Raw genomic sequence first — 21,622 nt, forward strand, 5'->3', positions numbered from 1 at the left:
CGAAAACCTTTTCAAAACAAATTTCATAATACACTCTCCGGAATACATATTATACTTTTCGATATGAGTTTTGGAAAGAGCTTTATGGAACATATTAAATATTTTCCGAAAAAAACTTTTCATAATGGATTATTTTAGTATTTTCTCTCTTCTTCTTCAGTTGGGATCCGTTGGCCTTAGTGGTGGCGGTAATGGAAGTAGGAGTATGATGCAATGATGAAGGGTATTTAAGTATTTTCCTCATATTGATGGTGCAGGAAGAAATTGGTAGGGTGCAAAAAGCAATTTCCAAAATTGTATGGTCTATTGTTGGGAATGAATGTTTGCCATGTGCTTCTTGATTTCTTGCACTCCCTTGGTCACACCTCCTTATTCCTTGTGTGCTTGATAGACCCAAATACGATCTAAGTTAAGAATTACTATTAACACCTAAACTTAGAATGAGTGAAATACTAATCTAAAAATTACATCAAAGTAAGTTTTGTAATAAAGATCATTTTCATCCATGTACTCATCAATTATGGAGCTTTTCAAGAAAAAGTTCAGTGTTCAGGTCTGAGATTTAGAGGTTGCTGCAACAATAAACATCTTTAGGACCATCGTAATGGTATTTATCAAGCATTGATCATGATCAAGGCTTCAATATCACTTACAGGTTCTATTTCGAAGGGAGTTAGTTTATGATTTTATTACTTTAATTTCAGGAAGGCATCAAGAATTATGCAGATTAACTGAGGGTACCTCCATTGATAGGGGCCTTGAGGGCATTCTTCTAGTTGGCTTATTTCATGGACCAAGAGGTATGTTTATTATGGTTTCATGGCATATAATGGGTATTAAGAACTTAGGATTCAAAATTTCTAACTGCTATTTTTTACTATTGAACAAAGGTTGGATTAATCTTTGATTGGGAATGTGGTTTTATGCTAGTTCAGCAAGCTTTTACTGAGGTTGATATGTTAGAAATGGATCAACTATGAAATTTAAGATTTCACATTTTCACTAAAGGTAAGAGATGTGTAGAGAGTCTTGCTAATCAAGGTTTAATTTACAGGCAACCATTTTGTTGGTCAGATATTATGCCTAATTGAGTCAGAAATAGTTTTCTTTCCCTAACAAATTAGATGCTAAAATACCACCATAAAATTAAAACTCACGATGGAAGATACTATAAATATCTTGGTAATTTGTTAAACCACTAGAGTGTTTTTGACAGATCTACAATTGCCAGAAATTTTAAATGAAAATGTTCCATACAGTAATTAGCAAGGAGGTGTATTGTGAAACCAGTAAAAGTTTTTGGCAAGTTTGCAACAATGAATCAAAATTGTGTGCAGTGTTCAACATCTAAATTTAACTAAGTTATTTAACAATTGGCAGCATGAACTAATACATACAAAATATTATTTGCTTGAAGACTAAAATAGGTTATAAGTACAATAACTAAAATACAAAATTTTGACAAATATAAAAACTAAAAGTACCTGCCCACAATGGCCAATATTATGCAAATGATTCACGTCTTCTTTATGACCACGCTTAGATATGCCAGTCCTTCAGCATTACATTTACATTGGTATAAAGCCAATCTAAACTATAGCCCACAAATTTGATTCAAAAGATTCAGAAAGTGCCATACTCTCTTCAGGCAATGCATGATATAACAAGCACATAATTATTCCTACAATTGATCAATCGTTTGGGGAAATGTTTCCTGAGCCATTATGGATTTCATCATGCCAACTGATAAATTAATGAAACAGTACTATTAGCACATAACAGAAATTGCATTTAAAGTGTTACAAGGAATATTTATCAATTATTCCATGAGCAGGGTACCGGCAATGTGAGTTAGCCATGGCTTTACCAACTCGCACCATCTGCATCCCGAGCTTGGTAGAAATCGTTAGGCCGAACAATGTTGACCTCCTCAAACTCATTATCATCTGAAAAAGAACAGAAGGGTAACTCTTCATTATGTTGTTACTGAAAATTAAAGGTGTTCAAGGATTCTTTTACAGAAAATGTGGTCAAAGGTATATCTGCAACAACTAGATATGCTGGATAAGAGAATATAAGCTACATGTAAGTTAACACTCAATATGTGAATTAACACTTAGAGGAGACAACTTTAATTCCAGGAACAATCTAAGTCCAATCCATCATTTGACAACTGCAGCTCAGGTTAACTTTTGGATTGAAAATAATTTTGTTTTCCTTTGCCATATTGACCTCTTTGGTTTTCAAACCTCAGTAAAATCCAGTCAAAAAGCACATGATGCGTTTTAGAGAAATTTGAAACAAGATGTTTTGACCTTGACAGTAGAAGAAAAATCCAACTGAAACCCTTTTTCCGAGGTTATAAAGTGTTGTTAGCAGGTCCCTTTCAAGTTAAAGAAATAACGCGTGCAATTCCAAGCAGCCATAGCATGCTAATAACCTATAATAAGTGATTCTTTTTTCTGTTGGGAATAACAATACAGCAAAAAAACTGAGACTTCGGTTCCAACACTAAAATTGACAAGAACATATTGTGACTACCATTTTCAGAATGAGATCAACTATATAATAATGATGATGATAATAATAATAATAATGATGATGATGATATTAATAATAATAAATGTTAAGCAGAATAATGCATTTGAATAATATTCTATTTTGTAAAATAAAAGAAAATCCAAAAGGACTATCGTCAGACGCTTGTACAGTAGATAAAGGGAAGCCATTGCCAAACAAAAAGTCCCATTGAAGCCTAAAAGGGTAATGAACTTATGGGGCAACAATTCACAGTATAATGAACAAGCCTTTTCCTACATGAGGTGAGCTACATGCATTAAATGTGGTCACAAAGTTTTATGACAAATTACGTCCATGGAGAAACCATTGACCTCTGAATCCTTCTCAATGGTTTTTGCCTGTAAGTTTTTTGAGCCTCACTTTACCATTAGCAATAGGACTACAGGCTGCCTTCCCAACTTAGGCTTCTACTGGCCTTCTGTATACATGCCCAAACCACCTGAAGTGAGATCTCTATTTTTTCTTCAGCAGATGCTATCTCATCTTTCTTTTTACTGCATTCCTTTAAAATTCTACCTTGTTTACTATGTCCATTTATCCAACATAACATTCTCATCTATGCTACGTGAGTTTATTTTCTTAATAGCTTCTCGCGACTCAACACTAAGTTTCATGCAACACTTCAGCACCTCCTTCGTTTCATCAACCCCACTTTAATCCTAGTCACCGGTTATTTCAAAAGGTGTATATTAAACAGCATAGAAGGAGACATAATCAAGGGAATAAGTCATCCTATTTCTAAAATAACATTGTAAAAATTTCTCACCTTGGTGAGGATGGGAACAACATGTTTCAGAGCAAAAATTTCTCTTTAAGTTTTGGTGCCAGTTTAACATTTACACAGCTCCTGATTTCGTTTTTGTGTGATGGACCCAGGACGCTTAAACCATGTTGTGACCTATAAGGTATGATCTCTAATTTTCACCTTATGTTGGGATTGAGGCACCTCTCTCTTGCTAAGCTTGCATTTCGTATACTACATCTAAACTTTCCTTAAGAGCCATGTAATCTGCTTTGTAAGGTTGCCTCCACTTCTATTTGACTGTCACAATTCACAATACTAAATAAATTTATAATAGTGGGGTTGGCTTGGCTGTACAATAAAGATTTCAATTCACTCCTATTCTTGAATAACCGGAATATGAATATGGTCTACCTATACAGTAGAGGAGCCTTTTCTTATCAAACAAGAACTCACTGTGATTAGTTTCTCAAGATTCTATAAATGGAATAAACAAGTGTATTTTTCAAAAGAAAATTACCAAATGATTTAGATAAGTAAAGGAGCTAAGTCACTAATGTTACCAAAAGGAGTTTAAAGTGCCTTTGTGTACTCCTGAAATACATCTACAAATTCATTAAGGAATCCATGAATATTTAAGAATTGGTTCGAAAAATTTGAGGATCATTATTATTACAATTTTCTGGATTTCCAAAACTAAAGTTACGTCAATTCCCTGGAAAAATTATACCGTTCAAAGTTAACCAAACTAAAGTCAAGGATGACCTGAATAATATGTCTATGTCTATACCCAAATTCAAGGATCTTTCAGAGAACAACAAAGACAACAGTTAATAGGATACTTCACACAATAAGTGGAGGACGAAAGGAAACTGAATTGGTACCTAGAGAAAGAATAATAATATACATTACCTTTTCTCAAGGTCAGTGCTACAACGGCATCATTTTCTACCTGAAAAGTAAAAAAAAATAAAAATATAGGAAATTGTCAACGCCTATGAGATGCAGGTGAAAGCGGTACAAGGGGCAAACAGAAAATTTTGGCCAGCTACAGATTAAAAATTGACATGTTAAAATACCCAGGACTTAGATATAACCAAACATATATGCAAACATTAAAAAGAATATACAGAAAGTTTACACCATAGAAAATGTAATATTACATTACCTTTTGATCTGCCAAAGTCTTAGAGTCTTCTAATACTTCCCCTGTACCAGGTAGAATTAACCGTTGATTACTAGTTGGCTGATCAACAAGTTCTTGCAACTTCTGCTTTATGTCAATAATTTTATCAGATGCCTTGCACCGGATGAAGTAGGTTGTCTTACTACGTTTAACACGAATGTACATATCCTGTCAATAAACAAAAGTTCAGTATGATATATGTTAGGAATCCCTTTTGAACGACAACAAAACAGAACTAGAAATCCTAACACAATCTGCTGCAATAGCATAGTGACTGAAATACTTCTGTATCATTTCACACTTCATGAAAACTGTATAACATTAAGAAAGAGAGAAGCATTGAGCTGAAACCATGTTCCGAGACAGCACAGATTACGCTTTATTTATTTTAGGAAAGAGAAATCAATACAATAAATAGAGGACATTTGATACCCTCGAGTAACAAAGATATGATAGAGATAAATAAAAATGTTTCGAATAATACATATATAATCTAGATATTTTTTATTACAAAGGATCAGCTCCTTATCTCTATGATTACAACAAAAACAAAGGCACCAAGGTAAACAATAATTACCCCAAAAAGAGCACTCTCCTTTTCACACTGGCAATATCCGGTTACAAAGTTTAATTTTTCAAAAAGCTAATCCCACTTGCAACTGAGGAACTTTTTATAATGTCCTCACTCACTAACCAAGATAAGTAACTACCAAATCACATACTAAATAATTACAATTTAACCCTCTTTCTTTTCTTGTTGCTATAACAGACCTGGAGAGGTCTTCCCTTTTCCTATTTTCCCTATCGCCAAATCTCCATCTATGCTATGAGTAAGATTAGCATTTAACATTATAGCCTTGAAATCAGAGTATCTGTGTTCTATAACTGAATGATGCTAAAGCACACCAGTTGAGACCTCTAGAATTGACAATGAAATAGAAAGAAAACAGAAAGTAACCTATTCATTTCCAGATACAAACCAAAATGGCCATCATATAGCAAGAATCAGTCTCAGTAACTGTACAGTTTCAAAGGAAATAAAAATCAAACAAGCTATGAACATCTTCATGATCTCCAAAGTTCTAACATCATTGCTAGTATTTTGGCAAGGATCGTCTACACTAACAAACTCCTGGGACAAGAGAGGTAATTATAAAGACATGCATCTCCTATTTCCTTTCTCGTGAAAGCACAGCAAACACCATTGTTTTTACCAATTCTTTTTTCCCTCTTATTATTTTTCACAACCTAAAAGCAATTAGGAAAGAACATTTGGTTCCAGGTCCCTCACTTAACTTTAAATGACTTCAAAACAAACACCCAAACCCAATTCTTAACTTCAATTTGAAACAAACCATAATTCATGGTTCAACACAGTAAATAAAGATTAGAAACTAAAGGGTACACAAAAGTGACTTACCATTGTATTACTTTCCAGGTGCTTCTTTCCGGTAACAAAATTGCAGTTTCCAAAAACTGGAGAAAAATTTTCAAAAAAGGAAAACAAAGGTTGCAAGTGAAGTAATGGATTTGAAGCAAGAAAAGTGGTGAAAGTTGGTGATGAGTAATTCACCTGCGAATCTGTGAAAATTGTCAGATTTCAGAGAGGTATTCTTGGTCGCACACAGAACGGTGATCGATTAGTTAGTTGTTCACGTGCCCCTGACCTTGACTCCACCTCTGCTATTCTTAAAGAAGATGATGGATTCAAAATCAATTTTTTCAATACAATCAAATTAATTGAGAACTGGATTTCGATAATAAAATATTAAATTCAGATATTTAGCTAAAATATAATTAATTATCAAATAATAAATTAATAAAAACAAAACAGTTGTTTGAAACAATGTGTTGTGAACATACGTGTGTTGTGTTGTTCTTTAATGTGTTTTATTTCATTTATTTTAATCTTATTTTTGTTAGAAATATGTATTTTTTAAATATGTATGATATTATATTAGCAAATGATAATATTATAATATTATTAAATTAATATATAAATTAAAATTATATTTATTAAAAATAAAGTAAAATATATAAGAACAGACAAAAGAATAATAATTGATAAATAAAGAATAAAAGAAGAAACAGAGATAATCGATTTTATAGTAAAATTAATGATCAATTTTTAAAAATTTAATAAATTATTATATATAGGATAAAATTGATATTTTGAAATATAGACACAAAAAGAAAATCTCTTTATATATTATTATAGATATTTTTTTCACAATTTAATCTTTATATTTTATAAAATATGTTTTTCAATTCATTTTCATCAACTATGTTAATTCCTTATTTATTTATTCATTTATTATAGTTTTATTTAATTTTTATAAAACTATCAATTTTTGTTAATTTATTTTTTTACAATTTTAATCCTCATTTTAATTATTTTTAGTTGTATCTCTTTTTATTCAAAACGTTCTACTACGTAAATTAAAGAAAAATTCTTTAAGGGTATTATGTTATGTTTTTATTAGTTTTTTTACACTTTGTGAAATATCTCTGTACTTCTTTGGGAGATGATAATTTTACCTATAGAGATATAAATCTTCAATATATTTTCTACATTTTAATTAATTAAAATATGTATTAATTAGTGTTTAAACTATCATATCACTAGCATTTAATTAGTCAGACATATTAAGTGTAACAATTAATATGTTTCAAACCGAAAATCGATAAATTTATGAATAATTAAAAATTAAGAGATTAAAATTTTGTGAAACATAATTGGGACCAGAATTATGAATTTGATCAAACATAGGGAATAAAATTGCATAAAAAATTTAAAATATAACATTTCAATTTTTTATAAAATTATAAGAATCAACATTGCTTAAAAACTTGAAAGGTTAAAATTACAGATTTTACAAAAGTAAAGAACCAAAATTATAATGAAGTCTATTTTTCTCATTACATTTAAAAAAAATTAAATACGACAAAATACGGAAAAAAGTTTATCTAAAACATTTAAATAGTGTTAACTTATTTTCAGAACAGAACATAGTATAAATCATGAAAATGTTTCATAAATAAGATTATGTGTTTTGTAAACGAACAGATTATATAAAATATATTTTTGTATAACAAATTATATAATATTTTGTTTCACCTCCGAGAAGAGAAGTCTCGATTAGATTATAAATTTGGATTATCTGTTGTATATTTTGTAATATTTTTTTCCTATATTTTAAAATATTTTAAAAATATTTTAAAAATACACTAATTATCATTAATTTTGACGTTTTAAAATATATTAAAAAAATATTTAAAATACAAACATAATCTATTTTTAATACTTAAGTAAAGGAAAAAAAAAATAATCTGAACTCTTATATTATAAACATATTCTCTTAAGTTACTCTTATACTTAACGCAATTATTCTTTAAACATATTTTGTTTTCAAAAAATGTTTTCATCTTTAGTTTATTAAGATGATTACTTAAAGCTTATCTCAAAATTAAGATTTGGAATAGAGTTTGTTTTACATAGATAACTTGAATGGTTTCTAAGTTTATTTCAGTTTGAGTAAAAAATTATTTGACTACTTAATAAGTACTCCAAACTATCAAAAAAATGTTTGAAGAGGAAACAAACATATAATTTAAAATAAAACACATTTAATTTAATGTATCTCTGCGTTCTAGTATAATCAAATGAATGAAGATAGTCTTCTGAATTTGAAACTTTCATTGGTCAAAAGAGGATTTGCAATGATTATGTCTTTCATGATTTACATAAATTAGAATGTAATAAAATTAACAAATAATTCATAATTGAATGGAATAACAATAAAAATAATAATAATATCGGTAAATTTTAAAATTTTCAATGATCTTTTATTCACTATCTCTATACAAATTGTAACAAATATAATTTCAAATTGCACAAAAGATCACAATAATAGAAAAAATCAAAATTATTCATCCTTATATTATTAGTTTTTTCTTCTCTCAAACCAATTAAAATCTAATATCTAGTTGTCAATTAATTATTTTAGATTACTTATTTACAATTTCAATTTCTTATTTTTTTTCTTAATTTTTTCCTTCCCTCTTTTGAAATTAAAAACTAGAAAATCTCTCCCAAAATTTGATTCCTAATAGCCGAATTGCAATGAATTTTCTGATGTGAAGAATATTAGGAAAATAAAGATGCATTGGGTTCATTTGAAGGTTTTTTATATCGTGTATACATGGTGATTATACATTTTCAATCTACTTCTTTTATTGCTACGTTTTCCTATTATTTGAGGAAAAAATTGAATATCTATTTAAAAACTAAAAATAATAAATATCATTTTGTTAAAAACAGAAAGAGGGCGAGTAGAAATTTTAAATCAAGACATTTATAATTTATAAATATCATCTAAAAATGTTATGAATGTCATTTAAGATAAGAAGATAAGTGAAACTAAATATAATGATCACAAGTGACCAAACACTTTTCAAGTTTTTGCTTTTTCTTATTTTACTGGTAAAAAAAAGCACTTCAAGATTTGGTTCAATCAAAAAAGTTTCTAAATAAATCACGAAATCAAAGGAGGAGATGGAGGGTGTTTTGCATATGTGCTTTTCTCTTTTTTGCATACTATGATGCTATGTTTCTGATATAATGCTTTTATCTAACACCATCATTTCAAATCTGTAACAAAGCTTCAATTCAATCACTCTTTCCCCTATTCAGTGGTTGCATTCATTTCACTATGCTCAAGTACTTTTGCGTGGTTATACGTCAAAGACGCAGAATTTGTTAGAATTGATTTTCTAACGTAGAATTAGTATTATATGTTTGATTTTGAAGATCAATTAAAGAGTAAAAAGTTAAATTGATGGAATGAAACCTGATTTGTGAAAATCATGGTAAAGAACGATTCAGAAACATTTAGGGTTTAGGATTTAGGGTTTAGCACCGGAACATAAATGATAGAAGATTTCCATCAAATGACACATGTTCATAGAAAGAACAGCAACAACCAACCATGTCCTTGCAAGAGTAACCATAACCATGAAAGACTCTGGATGATGTTAAGTAAATGGTGATCTATATCAGTTGTTGTACAGTGTCTGCATTTCCTAAAACACACTTCATTGCTGTAGTCAAAGCAATGCACTGAGCATCTCATTCCAGATATCAGGTACTCCAGGAAGACACCAATGGCTGCAATCAGAAGAAAGGCCTTTTCCTTGTTTCTGCCTCTCATCTTGTCCTATTACTCTCATATACACCGAAGGGTGTCCGTCTCTGCGCAGTTCTGTCATTGTTGTGATATCTTGCAGATACACCGGAAACCTCATTCTCTTCAGCACTTCTTGTAGCACCACCAGAGGTTCAGGAACATGTAGGTGGCTGAAAAATGGAAGAGGCTGCTTCTCATTGTGGCATTTCCAACCATTTTCTCTGCATATACAAAAAGATAAATGACTCAGTATATAAAGTAAATGCAAATGTCATCTTACAAGTCAGTTTTGTAATGTTGAGTTAGGCTTAAAATTCATTTCTTAACATAATATTAGAACCATACCATGAGTTAGAGCCTATCCTGATAAAGTTTGTTGTTTGTTGGATCTAATATTTCACCCACTATTGTACCACTATTAGACCACTTGTTTCAGTCTAGTCCTACGTTCGAGATGCATATGCATCAACATGTTGAAAGTTTCACACTCACTAGAGATAAGATCAATACACAGTATATAATATAAGTGGATGCAAATCTCACGTCACCTTACCTCAATACAGTTGTTGGACAGTTTACTTCATAAACAACACAATAGAAACTCATACTTCTAATTTGGGATTCAAGATAAAGACTTTGTATATCTTAGGCAAAGATAAAAGAAAACCATAGAACTTGTATGTCATAATTAATAAGGACATTTGTTGAAAAGCTCAAGACAAGGCCATAAGAAACTCACTATAGAGTCCAATAATTTCTTCAATTTGGCACTTAAGTCTCAAACCTTAGCATATGGTCAAAACACATTTTAGAAAAAAGAGAATAAAGGCCAAGTTTTATACAAACAGAAACATACAGTACCTGTTATGTCTAGATGACATGCTTCTAAAAATGACTTGTGTTCTCAGAGGGTCTAGATTTTGATCCACCCATCTTGCCCATGTGCTGAGTCCTCTTTGATAAGCAACCATTGCACTCATGTTTCTTATGAGATTCTTTCCTTCCATGTAGTAATCCCATCTGGTATTATCATGATAGAACTTAATGACACATCTTAAGGACTTAGAGCACTAGTCATACATAAACTAATTTCAATTTTCTGTTCTTAATTTTCTTCAGTTACAGTGAAATTCAGCTTGATTTGAGGCAATGCAAAAATTTAGAGAATGAGAATCTTTCTTACGAGCTGGTTTGATCAGAATGAGTCCACCAATGGGCCGAGTCAAATACAAGAATATCAACTCCTCTCCAATACCTTGCATTTTCTTCAATCAAATCCAAATGTAAAATTCTCTTATTTTCTGAACCTTTCTTCAGTTCCACCAAAAGGGGTGCCCAGAAAAACTCAATTGAAGTCTCAAAATCCTTCAGGTGAAGACTACATGGTCAATAATTTTCACAAAAGCAAAAGAAAACATGTTCTGATAAATATCTCACCAGGGCATGGAAAGCCATTGCAGGTCCTTTATAAGTCACCCTTTTTCGACCAGTTGGAATAACTCCTTGCACTAAGCAAACTAGAGATTCCCACTGATTTCTCATCATTGAATCACCCACCAGCATTATTCTCTTTCTTCTCATTCTTCCAAGAAACCTTAGTGCATCAAATCTGCACCATGCCCTCAAGAAGTTAGACTTCGGATATATCTCTATGTTCATTAAACTAGCCTTAGTTTTTAATAGATAGAATCAAAAACCAAAATTTGAAGCCTTTTCATGCCAAAAACATCAACAACAACCATTTATACGATTAAAAATCGAACTTTAAACCTAACTCGACTTTACAAAACTGATTTTTAAGGTAAAATTTGCACCAACTTATATATTATTACATTGGTTATCTCTATTCAATGTGAGATTTTCAACCTCTACCTCGGTAAAGCACAACCAGTTGGCTTCCACTTCCACTTCTGATAATCAGAATCTGGCCTACCATTCTTTTGACAAGTAACTACAGAGCTTAGATATGGACAATTAGAGTCATAGAGGGGGTAAGAGTCATCATAAACCCATTTTCCAACTGAAAAGTCACACATCTTCTTAGAATCTCTGTTGCTTTGGACCATCCTAACATCATCAGCTTGTACCAGAATGCCAGCTTCATCCTCCGGGTTCAGCAGGGACAATGTGCAGTGGAGGAAGCACAGAAAAGTGCTGCACAATAAGAAAGAGGAAAACAAGTGGATCTTTGGTGCTGCCATGGAAGAACAAAACTGTGAGAGAGCATAAGGGTTTATGTAGATTGTAAGGAGCTAGTGTTTGGAGGTAAAGTGTTTGATCAAGGCATGACTTGCGGTGGTTTGAAGGTGTGGACCATAGAGAGGTGCATTATGCATTACTTCTAATTGGTACCTTCCAATGAAAATAATTAAGAAGAGAAAAATGAGTCTCTTTGTGAGACAAAATTTGTTTAAAGTTATAAGTTTTTTCTAGTATCATTTCCTTAAACTTTTAAGAAATTTTGTGTGCTTATACTTTAATAATTTATGTAGAAAGTTTATCTTCTTTTTTTTTCTTTCACCTGTATTGCTATGGTCACTTTTTTTTTCTTCTTTAATGAGTGAATTCATCTTTGGAATTGAATATGGTTTGGTTGAGACAGGTGGGCATGTGCATTTGTTATTGTTTGTTATTGGCAGTGTGACATTTAAGTGGTTTCTGTTCTTCTTTTCAAATTTACCTTTACTAGGAAACCAAAATAAATACACTCATTACTAACAGTTTTGTCTTGGGTTGATGAGTGAGTTTTTTTTTTTTTTTTTTTTCTGATTCTAAGATCATTTGAAGTTGAATAACTAAATAACAACATTTTGTTAAGGTGACAAGGGGAAGTGAGGGTTAAAAGATTAAAGAGATATAGTATTTTCTTTAACGTGTTATTTTGTTACTTTCTCGAACTTAAAAATTTAACTTCCTTTAGACTTAATCCATCAAGAACTAAACATGTCTTTAATTAAAGATTAAATATATGGTAATCCTTAATTTATAACATTATTTATTTATTTTAATTTTAATTTAATTGAATCGTGGTTCAACCGTAAGAATCTAGAAAATAGTAGTTTAGAATGGATAAATGTTTAAAATAATAGAAGTCAATTATTTTATTATTAAAATACCTAAATATAAATAGAAAATTTAAATTTCATTGCTTATAAACATTTTATTTCTCTAGAAATTGTTCCTTTCCTTCTCTTTGTCTTCTCTCTAAAATTGTGATCCTTGAGACGCGCTCTTAACTTCTGTCCAATCAATTTCTTCAACAGAGTAAGTTGATTTTCTATTCCTAACTCTTGTCTAATTGAATCCCTATGCATATGAAAATTCTTCTCTCACATGAGTCATCGAACTTGTTCTTATGATTCTCTATTAATCAGTGATTATGATCATGTCCCCTTATCATGTTATTATCGTTTTTAGATTGAATTGTGATCTCTGCTAAGTATAAAAAGGGATTGATACTTGAGTTTAGTCTTCTGAACTTTTCACATGTAAGAGAAGCTAGATTGTTTTCTAAGATTTGAAAATGTATTGCTTGTTTTGGTGTTAATTCCATTTAATTTCGCTGGATTGAATAGTGTATTGGCTTGAATTAAATGTTGGTTGGTGTTGTTTTGACTTTCTAGGTTTGCATGTTGTGAGCATACGAGAATTTGTTGTTTTCGCCTAAGCGAGAGAAGCTCTCACTTAAGCGAAAATATCAAAAGTTCATCTTTGCTATTTGTTAGAATTCTCGCTCAGATGAGGAATTTGTCGCTTGAGCAAGAGAACTTCTATCACTAGGCGAGTCTTTACGCACCAGGCGATTTAATTGATTTGTTTTCCTTTAGAGCTCTAGGGAGATAGTCGTTGGGCGATTGGTTTGGGATTGTCTTGGCGGTTATCATGACGTACTAATAACCATTTAAATTCTCAATTAGAAAGGAATGAAGTATGTGGTGAGAGGAGCAGGAGGTCCTAGCCTAGATTTTTCCTTGACTAAAGGTGTTAACGGACTAACCTTGTATGTGATAGAGTTTCACTTTGAATTTGTCGCTCTACAAAGCATGAGATGTCACTACAAGCACAAAATTGTCTGGATCCAACTTCAATGCATGTATCTAGATTAGTTGAGTCGTAGTTTATATATATTTGTATGTGAATATCTGCTTGTTTTAGTTGATTTATGTCAATATTTTATGGATTGAGATAATTTCTTAAAACTTATTAGTTTACCCTTCTTTTGTCTTAGTTGTGTTTTGGTGTTTGTTTTCCTTTTGCAATAATCATCTGATTGGTGTGAACAATTGAGGATTCTGCAAATAGTTTTGTGCAAGGAAGAATAGGAGATGCCGTTGAGTAGTTGTGTATCAGGATAATGTTTAGTTTTGAGTTTTCTTTTGACAACTCTTAGTCAGTTTTTATATATAAAATTGTATTCTAGTTTATATATAACAGGGAATGAGTATAACATGGTGTTTATATGCTTAAGTTATTTGTTGTGAATATTCAAATATGCGGTATTTTTTGGGATATTATATCGACTATCTCACGAATTTAAACTTTTAATAATATAATAAAAATAATTAAATAAAAAAAACGTGATAAAGATCATAGATTTAATTCTATTAAAAATTTAGAAAAATAAAATTAATTTGATAAAGTTATACTATCATGAGATCAAGAATTACAAGGTTCTGGACATATCTTCGTGGAAAAGAAAAATATTTAGACTAAAATACTCCCTTAGTCTATGTTTTTGTTCAAAAATTTCAAATAGGTCCTAAGATTTTTTAGGCTCAATTAGGTCTATATTTTTTAAAATGTGTAATAATTAAGTCCATTCCGTTAGCATGGTGTTAACAGTGTTAAGGATGTGTCACGTGTTAGCTCCTCATTTTTTTGAATTTTTTATTTTTTTTTAAATTATTCATGTCACATGTCACGTTAATATTGTGTCATGTGTCAAGTCAGTAAAGTGACATGTGTCAAGTCATTGTTTGAATATCACTTTGGTCCATATATTTGTTATTTTGATTATATTTAAGTCCATTTTGTTTATTTTCAATTTCATTCTCTTCAGATTGAGACTAAATTTAACTTTTATATAAATTTTATAATGATATTTTTATTAAACATTTTAATAATATAAAGTTTATTTAAATTTATATTTTACATTAAACTTTACTTATACTTTGTGTTAAAAAAAAATAAAGAATTGACACGTAACACATCCTTAAAATCGATAATACCATATTAATGAAATGAACCTAATTGTTATACATTTTAAAAAAATATGGAACTAATTGAGACTAAAAAAAATCTTAGGACCTATTTGAGATTTTTGAACAAAAACATGGACCAAGGAAGTATTTTAACCAAATATTTAATATCTACAACAAAGTACTAGCATAAACACAGATGCAATAACGCCTGTGTGTACGTATTTTTTGAATATGAATGTTATTATATTAGTAATTGATGATATTGTAATGTTATTAGTTTAATAAACAAACTAAAATTACATTTATAAAAAATAAAGTGAAATGCATAGAGAAAATATAAGAAAATAATTGTTAATGAATAAGAAAAAAAGAAGAAGAAGAGGATAAGTAAATAATTTTATAAAACTTGTAAAAGTGATTGTTAATTTTAAAACATTTAACAAATAATTACATTGTAAAGAGTAAAACTGGAATTATGAAAAGTGGACACAAAAGAGGAAATCATCTTCATATATAGTTATAGATAATTAACAGATATTAAACAAGTTTAATATCTTATCTATATAATAATAATCTATATAAAGGGGATTTCCTCTTTTGTGTCCACATTTCATAATTCCAACTTTACCCTTCTATATAAAGGGGATTTCCTCTTTTGTGTCCACATTTCATAATTTCAACTTTACCCTTTACAATTTAATTATTTATTAAATTTTTAAAAATTAACTATTATTTTTACAAGTTTCTATATATAAAGGGGATTCCCTCTTTTGTGTCCACATTTCATAATTCCAACTTTACCCTTCTATATAAAGGGGATTCCCTCTTTTGTGTCCACATTTCATAATTCCAACTTTACCCTTTACAATTTAATTATTTATTAAATTTTTAAAAATTAACTATTATTTTTACAAGTTTCTATAAAACTATTTACTTATATCTTTCTTATTTTTTCTCCTATTTTATATATAAAGGGGATTCCCTCTTTTGTGTCCACATTTCATAATTTCAACTTTACTCTTTACAATTTAATTATTTATTAAATTTTTAAAAATTAATTGTTATTTTTACAAGTTTCTATAAGGGGATTCCCTCTTTTGTGTCCACATTTCATAATTCCAACTTTACCCTTCTATATAAAGGGAATTCCCTCTTTTGTGTCCACATTTCATAATTTCAACTTTACCCTGTACAATTTAATTATTTATTAAATTTTTAAAAATTAACTGTTATTTTTACAAGTTTCTATATATAAAGGGGATTCCCTCTTTTGTGTCCACATTTCATAATTCCAACTTTACCCTTCTATATAAAGGAGATTCCCTCTTTTGTGTCCACATTTTATAATTCCAACTTTACCCTTTACAATTTAATTATTTATTAAATTTTTAAAAATTAACTGTTATTTTTACAAGTTTCTATAAAACTATTTACTTATATTTTTCTTATTTTTTCTCCTATTTTATATATAAAGGGGATTCCCTCTTTTGTGTCCACATTTCATAATTCCAACTTTATCCTTTACAATTTAATTATTTATTAAATTTTTAAAAATTAACTGTTATTTTTACAAGTTTCTATAAAACTATTTACTTATATATTTCTTATTTTTTATTTTTCTCATATTTTCTCCATATATTTTATTTTATTTTTATTTTATTTATTAACTTAATAACATTACAATATCATCAATTATTAATATAATTCAAAAAGATGCGTACACATGATAACGTTTGTGTTTACGCCAGTTTGGATAAATGACAATTCTCATAACATAACTATTCAATAACTATTCACGTAATTCTGAAAATGTTTAATGATTAGCAGTTTATTTCTTAAATTGATGTATTTTAATTAAATGTAAATAATATTTGTATTCAAGAACTACTCCATACAATTTTTAACAATTTAAAATTCTTTAAGCAGTTTTTATTCTTACTAATAGTTTAAGGGTGAAATTATGGGTTACTCCACCCTAAAATTTTCAAAATTGCGTGTCGAATATATACCTCCGCCTGCACTGCGACTCTGTTCCTCACTCCTTCAACCAAATCAAGTTTCAATCTCTAACCTTTCTTTCTTTTTCTTCATTACTTTGAACTTGATAAAATACAAATGTAAAGCACTTTTCTTATTGTTTCTCTGTTTTTAAAATCTCAATTCCATCATGTGAAGGAGAATATTAAATTCATTTTTTTTTTTCAATTTGAATCCGGCCAAGGTACTGGCATCTGTTGAAGGTGATGCAGAACGATGGGAAATGATGAAGGCAGCGGAGAAGAGGAAATGGGTTCAGTGGTGGTTGAAAAAGTGGGAGGCAGATCATCGGCCACAACTTGTTTCTCAAGATATCCCCTCAAGTTCTTCATACCCTAAAAGGTTTTCTCTTTGATTTCACCAATCTTTGGTTCAAAAAAGGTTCATTTATATTCAAATATACTATAAACTGATATCTGATAATGTTGGGCTTGAATTTTGTATTAGCTTTTTTTAAAATTAATTTCAATTTTAGTTGGTTCATTATGGAAATATCTTTGACAGAATATGATGGTTGACTTCTTATTTATAGCTTTTTGATTCAAGGATGATATCCGATTATTATTTGTCAGTGTAAGTTTTTTTTTTTTTTTTTTTTTGCAGGAGCATTATAATTAGTCTCTTTTATATTGTTGTATAATTGAACATTGTTGAAATATTTTGTGTGCTAGTTACTTTATAAAATAAGTTTTGATTAGTTTGACATGGTAATACTTGTATACATCAATACTAAATCTAAATTAAATTCTTCTTACACTCTCAGTCATCTTTTGGATTAAGCTGCACATTTACATGTTTGTGTTATGAAACGATCTTTATGTTTTTATCAAATTTATATGGTTTATACCCTTTAAGTTTAAAAAACATTAATGTTTTGTAAGTTAAAAAATTAAATCTACATTCTTTTAAAATTTGGGAACTAAATTTAACATGAACTAAATTTAACATGTAAGTATAGAGAATTTGACCTCGTTTAATTGAAAGTTTGAAAGTGTAAACTAAAAAATTACGTTTTCCCCTTTAAAAATCTTAGCTTGGAATGCTAAATTTGTTTCTTTCACTGATTGCTTAGGTGGGTTCTTCCAAAACTGATGCTGTATGGGTTTATGCTCTCAATTATGGGGGAGGAATTGTATCTGTAAGTTTTGTATTTTTTTCATAGCCCCCTTTCACTGTCTTGGTGTTTGCTTTTATTTGCATATGCTGATGGATTTGTGCTTACCTTGTGAGGTGTAGGGTGATCACATTTCATGCAAGTTTTGTGTGGGAGATTCTTGTACCATGGTGTTAACAACCCAAGGTTCCACCAAGGTTGACTAATTTATTGTTTTCTAAGCATAAGGAGTGGCAGAATCTCAAGCTTTCAGAGTATGATGGTTACCTTTTCATAATAGTAATGCTAAATGAAAATCAGAAATATAATCACGTTTTCTTTATTTAATAAGAATGGCTTTTCTCAGCCAAAGGGCTAGAACACAAACAAAACTTTTTATTTAGCCATAATTTGTCGCCCGTTCTGTTCAGTTAAGAGTTTGTAATTTTTCTGTTTAAAGTTCTGCTATAAGATCACAGAGTACAGTAAATCTGAATGGAAAATTAATATATCAAGAAATCAGTTTTTCTCATTCCTTCTACCTCTTTTGTGTTTAATTCTGTTTTTAAACAATAGAGATAATGGCAGAACTTTTCCATGAACTAAATCAAAGTGGGAGCTTTTATTGCTTCATCATATTTAACTGAAATACTCCAAGTTATTCAAATATAGGATGGTGATTCAGTGAAACCTAATTGGAAAATGCAGAATTTAAAAATGCAATTTGAATTGTAACATTCTGTGTTGATAACCATCTTATTTCTACATTTAGCACTTTGTGACTCAACTGAATTGTAACATTTGAATTGTAACATTCTGTAGTAATGCAAGACCGTGAGATATTTATGATTACCTCTAATGTGACTCAACTTTTCCATCTTATTTCTACATTTAGCACTTTGTGTTACAATTATTATTGTAGGTGCTGTATCAAGCTGCTTTGGATCATACTCATCCCTCTATGAGATCATTGAGAAATTGTTTGGATAAAGTTTTGAACTATAAATCCTAAACAATGAGACATGTAACAACAAGGGTCTTGTGCACTTGTTATTATTCTCCATCCTTTTGTATTTCTCATCCCAAATGTTCAGTAATTTTTTCTTCAATACATGATTTCACATTTGTGTTGTGGTAATTGTGGATAATTATTCTGGTTTGTTTCCACATCCGAAAAGGTTCAAACCAATTGGTCAAAGACTGATTCAGACTATATTTTTTTCACAGACAGGTGTTAGTCGTATGGCTTCCAAGCTCTTCTTCTCCAGATTCAGTCGTCTACAGACTCATACGGCGTCGTTCTCAAAGCTCGACGATGACGTCGTCGCGGCACTTTGCAATTCCTTCAGAGCAAGACGCAACTGGGACTCCATAACTCACCAGTTCCGTTCTCTCGATTTAAACGACTCGTTGGTTCAACACCTCCTTATGCAATTCAATTCCCCCTCCGACGCAAAAGCCGCATTGGGCTTCTTCCACTGGGCCGCAACTCGGCCCAACTCCACCTTCCAGCCCACCACTCGCTCCTACGCCATCACCATCAACCTCTTGTTAAGAGCCAACTTACTCGTCCACGCGCGCGCTCTTCTTCGTTCTCTCACCAAAACAAACACTCACTCACATGCGGTTCCTGCACTCGTCGATTCTCTTCTTGACGTTCTCGTTTCAACCTCTCGCGACCTCGCTGTGAACCTTCTTATCCAAGCCTATGCAAAGGCCAGGCTAACGGACGTCGCCTTCCACGTTTGTCGCTACGTGGAGGAGCATGGAGTCTCCGTCACCGTCGTCAGTTTTAACGCCTTGCTTCACGCAGTGCAGAGATCTGAAAAATGTTTTCTCGTTTGGGAGGTTTACGAGTTCATGATTCGGAGAAGGATTTACCCTAATTTGACGAGTTTGCGAATCATGGTTGATGTGTTGTGCAAGGAAGGTGAATTGCAGAAGATTGTTGACACGCTGGATCGGATTATGCGGAGGAGTACTTTCCGTTCTCCTTCTATGATCGTGAATTGTAGTTTGATGTTGAGGATTTTGGAGAGGGGACGCGTGGCGGAATCGGAGAGTGATGTCGTGGTTTTGTTGAAGAGGATGTTGCAGAAGAATTTGCTTCACGAGAACGTTGTGTGGTCTTTGGTTCTGCATGCGAAGGTTGCGTTTGGGGATTTGGATTCCGCATGGGGATTGTATGGGGAGATGGTGAGAAGAGGGTTTGAGCCTAACGCATTTGTTTACACGTCGTTTGTTGGAGCGTTTTGCAGAGATGGGAGAGTTGGGGAGGCTATTAGTTTGGTGCGTGAAATGGAGGGGAAGGAGCTAAGGCCATACGGTGAGACGTATGAGCATGTTGTTGCGGCGGATTCGGAGGAATGTGTGAGGGTTTTTGATGAGATGGTGAGGGTTGGGTTTGTGCCTGGTTGTGTGGTGTTTAATAAGGTGGTGGAGAGGCTATGTGAAAAGGGTGAAGTGGAGAAAGCGAATGGAATGTTGAGTGTGTTGATGGATAAAGGGTTTTCACCGGATGATGTTACTTATTCTCTTTTGATGCAGGGTTATACTAGAAAGGAGGAGGTTCAAGAGGTTTTGAAGTTGTATTATGAAATGGAGTACAAACGTGTGAATCCTGGGTTGTCAGTTTTCGTGACGGTTGTTCGGTGTTTGTGTCGGTGTGGAAAGGTTGAAGAGGCGGAGAGATATTTGAGGGTGATGAGAGAGCGGGTGGTGGCTCTGGATGCTTGTGTCTATGAGGAGTTGATTGATGGCTACATCAAGAAGGGGGATACTGCTAGGGCCCTTTACCTTCAGGAGGAATTGGCTTCTTTGGAGTTGTAAGTGACAATTTTGTTGTGCTAAAAAGAGGTGAAAAGACGGTAGTGATGGTTTTTTCGCAAAATGAAGATTCCTGCTGGCGGTGTGAAATGTCAATCTAGTGATATTAGTGCTGCTTCAAGGACAATGTGTGTTAGAAACCTGTTGCTAGATGTGGAATTGGCTAATGTGTATAATTTAGAAGTTGAACAGGTGCTTCTGTATGATTTTACTTATTTTGGGAAGGTTATGCACAAATTAGGGCCTTTGGACACGATGAGTATGTGTGGAAAGAAGCAATGCTTTTGGTGGAATGGGCTAATCTGTATAACTTTGATGTTAAACAACTGCTTTTGTATGATTTTACTTATTTTGGGAAGGTTATGTACAAATTAAGGTCTTTGGACCTGTTGAGTATGTGAGGGAAGAAGCAATGCTTTTGGACATCTATCTAGTTTTTGAACCAATGAGAGGGTAAGAGTCATCATAAACCCATTTTCCAACTGAAAAGTCACACATCTTCTTAGAATCTCTGTTGCTTTGGACCATCCTAACATCATCAGCTTGAACCAGAATGCCAGCCTCATCCTCCGGGTTCAGCAGGGACAATGTGCAGTGGACGAAGCACAGAAAAGTGCTGCACAATAAGAAAGAGGAAAACAAGTGGATCTTTGGTGCTGCCATGGAAGAACAAAACTGTGAGAGAGCATAAGGGTTTATGTAGATTGTAAGGAGCTAGTGTTTGGAGGTAAAGTGTTTGATCAAGGCATGACTTGCGGTGGTTTGAAGGTG

At 31.7% G+C, this 21,622-nt stretch overlaps 3 protein-coding genes across 5 annotated transcripts; 1 reads left to right on the forward strand and 2 right to left on the reverse strand.

The window, feature by feature from the left end:
* Positions 1-1,382: 1,382 nt before the first annotated feature.
* On the reverse strand, positions 1,383-6,246 carry LOC114190066. Of its 2 annotated transcripts, XM_028078831.1 has the most exons (6): positions 6,082-6,246; positions 5,929-5,984; positions 4,491-4,676; positions 4,235-4,274; positions 1,840-1,946; positions 1,383-1,743 (listed from the first exon to the last, which is right to left on the reverse strand). In XM_028078831.1, exons 2-5 carry the CDS (start codon positions 5,929-5,931, stop codon positions 1,864-1,866), a joined length of 312 nt encoding a protein of 103 aa, XP_027934632.1. In that variant the 5' UTR covers positions 5,932-5,984; positions 6,082-6,246; the 3' UTR covers positions 1,383-1,743; positions 1,840-1,863. The 2 variants fall into 2 exon arrangements, with proteins under 2 accessions (XP_027934632.1, XP_027934631.1); XM_028078830.1 differs by having other exon boundaries at positions 1,383-1,946.
* A 3,202-nt stretch (positions 6,247-9,448) lies between these two features.
* Positions 9,449-12,203, reverse strand: LOC114190036 (protein trichome birefringence-like 36). Its single transcript, XM_028078786.1, has 5 exons — positions 11,567-12,203; positions 11,132-11,303; positions 10,878-11,059; positions 10,556-10,714; positions 9,449-9,915 (listed from the first exon to the last, which is right to left on the reverse strand). The coding sequence occupies exons 1-5, from the start codon at positions 11,893-11,895 to the stop codon at positions 9,615-9,617; spliced, it is 1,143 nt and encodes a 380-aa protein (XP_027934587.1). The 5' UTR covers positions 11,896-12,203; the 3' UTR covers positions 9,449-9,614.
* A 4,657-nt stretch (positions 12,204-16,860) lies between these two features.
* On the forward strand, positions 16,861-21,196 carry LOC114190033 (pentatricopeptide repeat-containing protein At1g66345, mitochondrial-like). Of its 2 annotated transcripts, XR_003605759.1 has the most exons (5): positions 16,861-17,012; positions 17,117-17,274; positions 18,005-18,070; positions 18,169-18,300; positions 18,948-19,245. XR_003605759.1 is itself a non-coding variant. In XM_028078783.1 (2 exons), the coding sequence occupies exon 2, from the start codon at positions 19,268-19,270 to the stop codon at positions 20,852-20,854; it is 1,587 nt and encodes a 528-aa protein (XP_027934584.1). In that variant the 5' UTR covers positions 18,169-18,300; positions 19,253-19,267; the 3' UTR covers positions 20,855-21,196. The 2 variants fall into 2 exon arrangements, 1 of the variants encoding a protein (XP_027934584.1); XM_028078783.1 differs by lacking the exons at positions 16,861-17,012; positions 17,117-17,274; positions 18,005-18,070; positions 18,948-19,245 and adding an exon at positions 19,253-21,196.
* Positions 21,197-21,622: the final 426 nt, after the last annotated feature.

The sequence above is a fragment of the Vigna unguiculata genome, chromosome 7 (genome assembly GCF_004118075.2).
Source record: "Vigna unguiculata cultivar IT97K-499-35 chromosome 7, ASM411807v1, whole genome shotgun sequence".
In the NCBI taxonomy this organism is placed as follows: domain Eukaryota; kingdom Viridiplantae; phylum Streptophyta; class Magnoliopsida; order Fabales; family Fabaceae; genus Vigna; species Vigna unguiculata.